The sequence below is a fragment of the Poecilia reticulata genome, chromosome 18 (assembly GCF_904066995.2).
Source record: "Poecilia reticulata chromosome 18, P_reticulata-male-v2, whole genome shotgun sequence".
NCBI classification, from domain to species: domain Eukaryota; kingdom Metazoa; phylum Chordata; class Actinopteri; order Cyprinodontiformes; family Poeciliidae; genus Poecilia; species Poecilia reticulata.
The window spans coordinates 7419038-7424804 of record NC_088847.1 but is presented as its reverse complement, the minus strand read 5'-3'; the positions used below and the strand labels follow the sequence as shown (position 1 = coordinate 7424804).

The window sequence follows — 5767 nt, the reverse complement described above, 5'->3', positions numbered from 1 at the left end:
TCTTATTGTGAAAGTAGAATGCAATCTGTAGAGACTCACACAGAGAGAGAAACAGCAGTTAGACAATTTTATTGGACCGAGAATTTGGCGCTCGGACACCGGCGGAAGACCTGCGAGCCGAGAATTGCAGCGAGCTTGAATGATCGGCTCGAACGAAGCTCAGAGAGGTCTTCCCCCGGGCCCAGTCACTAGTGGTGGAGCGGAGCTTGGAGAGAGGAGTCTTGAGGGGACCTGGAGGCATCTGGGTGGCTGGTGGTGGAAACGGGGATGAGGTGGGTTGAAGCAGGGCTGAAGCGGGTGGATCTGTGGTTGCTTCGCCTTTTGAAGGATCTCTTGCCAGGTGATTGGATCGAGGTAGAGAGGTGGTGCGTCCTGATTGGTTGGGATGAAGCCGTGGTGATAAGTGATGCCGGAAGAGTCTTACAGGTTGAATTTCCGCCTAGGGCTACATTTTTAATTTGAGTTTCTGTGATAATTTCAGCTCCTGCTAATTTATGCTTTTTGTTACATTTCACTATTCAACATTTTTAAAAAGTTCAGGTTTTGTACAAATTTTGGCTTCTGTTAATTAGTATAAAATTAGTGGAATGACTATTTTTCTAAAACACCACTTAAAGTGTATTTATAGTTTAACACTTCCCACTTTGACATAATTAGATTCATAATAATGAACTGACAGTTTAAATATGCTGAACTATGTATTAAAAACATACTTAAAAAATACAATTGTTTATATAGCTTTGATAGATGTTTGAATATGGTCTCCAGTAACAAAAAAAGCGTGTTATGATCGAATAAATAGGTTGATACGTCATCGTGACTGCTAAACACATAACGCTGAGTGGGTGGACCGCTCCAAGATGGCCGCCCTAAATCTCGTCAGCGACAATAGTGAGAGCAGTCACTCATCACAGTCACAGAGCGCTGTTCATGACAGTGTTGAAGAAGCAGTGCTATTTAGTAAGACTTACATCTAATACATTTTGAACTTTGAACAAAAGCCACAGTAAAGCATGAATACGATCCTGTAATTTCCTGCTTGGAATTACAGGATCGTTTTAGCGTTCGTGTTGCGTTTAAATGGGGCTCGGAAAAACTGATTATGACCTGCTAAAAATTGGATTAAACAGTTGTGACTACTGAAAGGAAGTGTACCTAAGGCATAGATATTGGAAGTGCGGGGAAGAAAAGAAGAAGAAAAAAGGACCTTTCAGCAGAGATGTGGAATGACTGGGCGCAGAATTTCTAATAAAATGCCCGCAATTGCTGACGGGCCCGGTTCGATGTGCGGGGTGTGACTGTTACAGGCAGCCAATCAGAAATCACTGAGTCATAAAGAAATTAAGGGAATCCCAAACAACGAACAGCTGACAGCAACCGAGAGTCCGGTGGACATTATAGGGGAATGACTGCAGTTGATATACGGAAACAACGTGAATAAATGATGACAATAAAATTATATATATAAAATAAAATAAAATATATATATATATATATATATATATATATATATATATATATATATATATATATATATATATATACACACACACACACACACACACAAATATTTTCTGGAGCGATTAACGATTCATACTTCCTCCTTGTGAAAGTAAAAAAAATAATTAATCACGACTGTAAGTCGAATCTGGCTACTGACTGTAAAGGCTGCATTCCTTATTTGATTGGATGTGAAGACGCTCGTGAGCGCTGCATGTAGGCTATAAATACGTTCCATCCAAATCGCCGTAAGTTTGTCTAAATTCTTAATTTCTGGGTTATTTGCTATGTTCATATGTTTCGAGCTACAGGTAAATGTAATAACATTGAATCGGAAGTAAAATGTTACAAATTTATTTATTGACTATTGTTTCATGACGTGTAATCGGGAGCCGCCCACCTCGGTCCAACGGTGGATAGTTAAGCGGGCCAGCCCGTTGAGTTGTAGCAACAAGCCTTCAATCTTTAGTTCTATCGGCCCCCAGGTGAGATTTAAAAGGTGTTCTTAAGTCGGTGGTCCTAGATAAAAGCATTAAATAATAAATAATAATAAATCTAATAACTAACTTCTATAGTTAAAACCGGTGGCGCCACCACCAGTTTTAACTTGCCGTTAAAACTGCCGTTGGGCGGAGGTTAAACTACCTAACAGTTAAAACTGAATGTCCGTTTATTAACACTGTTAGGTGAAGCCTAACTGTGACTTCTTTGGAACAAACGGTTCAGCCGTTGAATACTGAATACTGAATACAGGATTTTGGTTCAACGGCTAAACCGTTTATCAGGTGTTTATCTGCTGTAAAGTGTTGAACAGCTCTTTAACCATTTGCCTGTTCAGTTGAAACTGCTGTTTATTGGGTGGTAAACAGCTTCTTCGCTTTAATATGTGTCCTTTGCCCATTAAAGCGTGGGGCTGAGGAGGTGACACTGTTGACTCTTGATGGGGTTTGTAATACTGACATTTTGTTTCTGTCCTTCACTTCCCCCTAGGATGGCTCTATCTACCATAATAAACCGCGCACAATCGCCGATCTACAGGCCACCACCAGTAAACATCGCAGTTATAAAGATAAGAGAGGAAGAAAAAGTAATTAGCTGGGCAGTAAAGGAGGGTAAAGCAAAGGTATTACAGAAAAAGAAAAATCAAATTCTAACTGTCACAGATGGGCAAACGATTGGAAAAATAATTATATTTGAAAAAAATTCAAAAAACCTTTGTGAGGGCCAATCTTATGTAATGAGGAGCTACGCTCTCAGGGGCTCGGAGCCGCCCCTTATCATTAACGTCACTCCCGCCACGCAATTTTATAAAGGGCCGAAGGTGAACATCACTCCAGAGCTTTTACAGAAAGCAGAGGCCATTTTAAACCCAGCAGCACCAATGGCCCATCTGGAGAAGGCAGCAGAGTCAAAAGGACTGATGACGGTGCAAGGGGAAATTGTGGAGGTAGGATTTTTCTTATATTTCTTAATTTTTTCCATAAGAGAGGACTTAATTTGCTAACTGTAAATCTCAACTGGGTAGAAGATAACATGAAAGGCCCCATTACAGAACAATATGCGAACTCTAAAAGTACTTTTCTTTGTACTTCTCAGTTTGCTGCGGTCAGGCTTGTGATGTCGGGAAAAATGATGGTGCCAATCCGGACAGTGCGGCTGAAAGAGGTATAATAACTTGTTTTAAGACTTGTTCAAAGCTGCAGTTGTCATTTATTTTTAAAACAAATAATATTTGGATAAAAAAAGGTAAGTGCCTAAGGAAATGGGGTGTGTGTGTGTGTGTGTGTGTGTGTGTGTGTGTGTGTGTGTGTGTGTGTGTGTGTGTGTGTGTGTGTGTGTGTGTGTGTGTGTGTGCGTGTGTGTGTCAAGTTCATGACATAAAACCAGCTTTTGTGTCATGAACCAGCTTGCATGTGAATTTTGCAGCGTCTGGTCAGAAAAGGTAGATTGGTGGGTTTTGTTTGTTTGTTGACTTTTTGAGAACTCTTGGATAAATCTCTAATTTTTTTGTCAATAATTCTTTTAATTACAGGGCAGCTGCACAATGCCCATCTCCCTTTGGAGGGAAGCAACCCTGGTGGAACTGGCAATTGGCCAACAGGTCAAAATTACACATGTTCGGTGCCAGGATTCTGGCTATGGATTACAGCTGCAAAGCACAACCTTTACAACAATTCAGGTATGTTGTCAATTCCTGAAGAAGTAAATTAATTTTAAGTAGATTTAGACATTTAAAGCAAAATGTGCATATATTTTAAAATTGAGGCATTCTAATTAAAATTATTTGCTAAACTTTGGAGATATACACAAAGTGTGAAAGTGCCACTGCTCAGAGCTAACCTTGTAATTTTTTGTCAACTTCAAAATTATGGAATGGCTTATTACATATTTTGATATCCTGGAAACCATTCAATATTTTCTGACTCAAGTCTATTATGCTTTGCCAAAAGAAGACTTAAATAAAGGAGAAACAACAATTAACATAAATGCACCACAAATCTGGAACCAACATCCACAATGTTAATGTTTTTGATGATGGTGTGTGACCAAATGTCATGCTTGTTGTTGTTGCTTCATTTACAGTTGCTGACTGTATGATATTTATTATATGAATAACTTTGAACTTGCTGATTGCTGAAATGCACAAACAAATGATCTTGGACTTAAAAAAACATAAACCTGAAGGAAATAGCATATGTAGCAAAGATCAAACAAGTTGCTACTGTTATTTGACATTTAACCTTGGTGTTGGTTTTCCTTTTTTGTTCTCATTTTTAGATGATAACATGATAATTGACATACCTGATTATATTTCTAATATAAAATACTATATTTTTGTACTGTATTAACAGGAAAAAATGGAAGACAAAAAAGCGGCTGTCGTCATTGGTGTCATGGACACTGAAGACCAAAACGAAAAACATGTCCTCCTGGACAGTGATGAAGTCTATCGGATTGCTGCAGATTTGTGGAGTCCATTTGATGAAATGCTGGAAGACGGGAGCCTTGTTGTGGATATTGAGGTTCACGGAAATGAGATAAAAAAAATAATCAAAAAATAATTGCAATTTAAATAAATGTTTTCAGTTCAGTTTTTCAACTTTTTTTCACTATTAAAATTGTTGACTAATCTCTGTTTATGCTTTTTAAAGGTATTTGTTGTGTTTCACTCTTGAAATTTCAGGTCTTTTAGAATTTTTTTGCTTGCTTTGTTATAGTTCATAAAATAATCAGTTAATCTGTTCAAATTAAATTGGTGATTACTATTGAATGACACTTTCTTCATATAACATAAACTTTGGTCATGACATTTACACCATATATATATACAAGTGGAAATCCTTCACATATTCAGTGATTGTGAGTCTGAAAAGTAGTATGATGAAATTTAACTTATACAATCATATCCCTTTTCCATGCATTAATTCACAACGTTTTCTGCCTGTTTTAAATATTCTCAACTCTTCCGGCGCTAGAGGGGGTAAAATGAATTAAACTTCACTTTTTGACTTTTTTTCAGGTTATTCAGGTATGTGTGTGTGTGTGTGTGTGTGTGGGTGTGTGTGTGTGTGTGGTGTGTGTGGTGTGCGTGCGTGTTTGGTGTTTGTGTAATTAGACTCTGATGGTGAGGCTGTGAACCTGCTGTGTTGTGCTTAAAAGTAAGAGAGAAAACGTTAAAGTACAACTGAAAACCACGTATTCCTTTAAGTCTGTAACAGCGCAGCTACTGTAAAAGATCTGAAAAAAGTCGGTTAGCAAGTTGCTAACATGTAAACAAATTGCAGTTCCTATTTGCGGCAGAAGTTGTGCCCATATATTATACAAAGTTTCAAACCTTCATTTACACCATATACATGCAAAATGTACCATTGTGCACTGTGTAATATACATAACAATGAACTGACAGCTCTTTCTATGACTCCTCACATTGTGATGAAATCACGCACAAATCAGAGACTAAATTGCAGCAAAATTTTTCCTACCATCTCAAAACTTAAGATTCCCCCTCAAAGCATTAAAATTATATAAATTCTACTATAAGTAAGAGATCACAATAAAAATACCACTTTTATCAGTTCCCAAACGTGGTTTTCTGCACAGTCAGGTTGGAGAAATCCCCTCCGCACCATTTAGCTTTTAGTTTCCACGCACGAAGCAGGAAGATAACGGGAGGGTAATCAGCTTGGCTCGTGTGATCTTTGAAGCAGGAGCGCCGTTGTTAGCACCTCATTCAGAGCTGCTAAAAATTATTCAGAGAGCATGGGAG

At 38.1% G+C, this 5767-nt stretch overlaps 1 protein-coding gene across 1 annotated transcript; it reads left to right on the top strand.

The window, feature by feature from the left end:
- The first annotated feature begins 1930 nt into the window (after window positions 1–1930).
- Window positions 1931–5036, top strand: LOC145548757 (uncharacterized). The gene is made up of 4 exons (XM_081599689.1): window positions 1931–2947; window positions 3097–3165; window positions 3533–3679; window positions 4353–5036. The coding sequence occupies exons 1-4, from the start codon at window positions 2441–2443 to the stop codon at window positions 4560–4562; spliced, it is 933 nt and encodes a 310-aa protein (XP_081455815.1). The 5' UTR covers window positions 1931–2440; the 3' UTR covers window positions 4563–5036.
- Window positions 5037–5767: the final 731 nt, after the last annotated feature.

Bases quoted from the DNA above. Each gene is read 5' to 3' on its own strand.
- LOC145548757 (XM_081599689.1), top strand. From the start codon at position 2,441: ATGGGGTTTGTAATACTGACATTTTGTTTCTGTCCTTCACTTCCCCCT. The intron at 2,948-3,096 runs GTAGGATTTTTC...TGTACTTCTCAG, and splicing joins TGCAAGGGGAAATTGTGGAG to TTTGCTGCGGTCAGGCTTGT. The intron at 3,680-4,352 runs GTATGTTGTCAA...CTGTATTAACAG, and splicing joins CAACCTTTACAACAATTCAG to GAAAAAATGGAAGACAAAAA.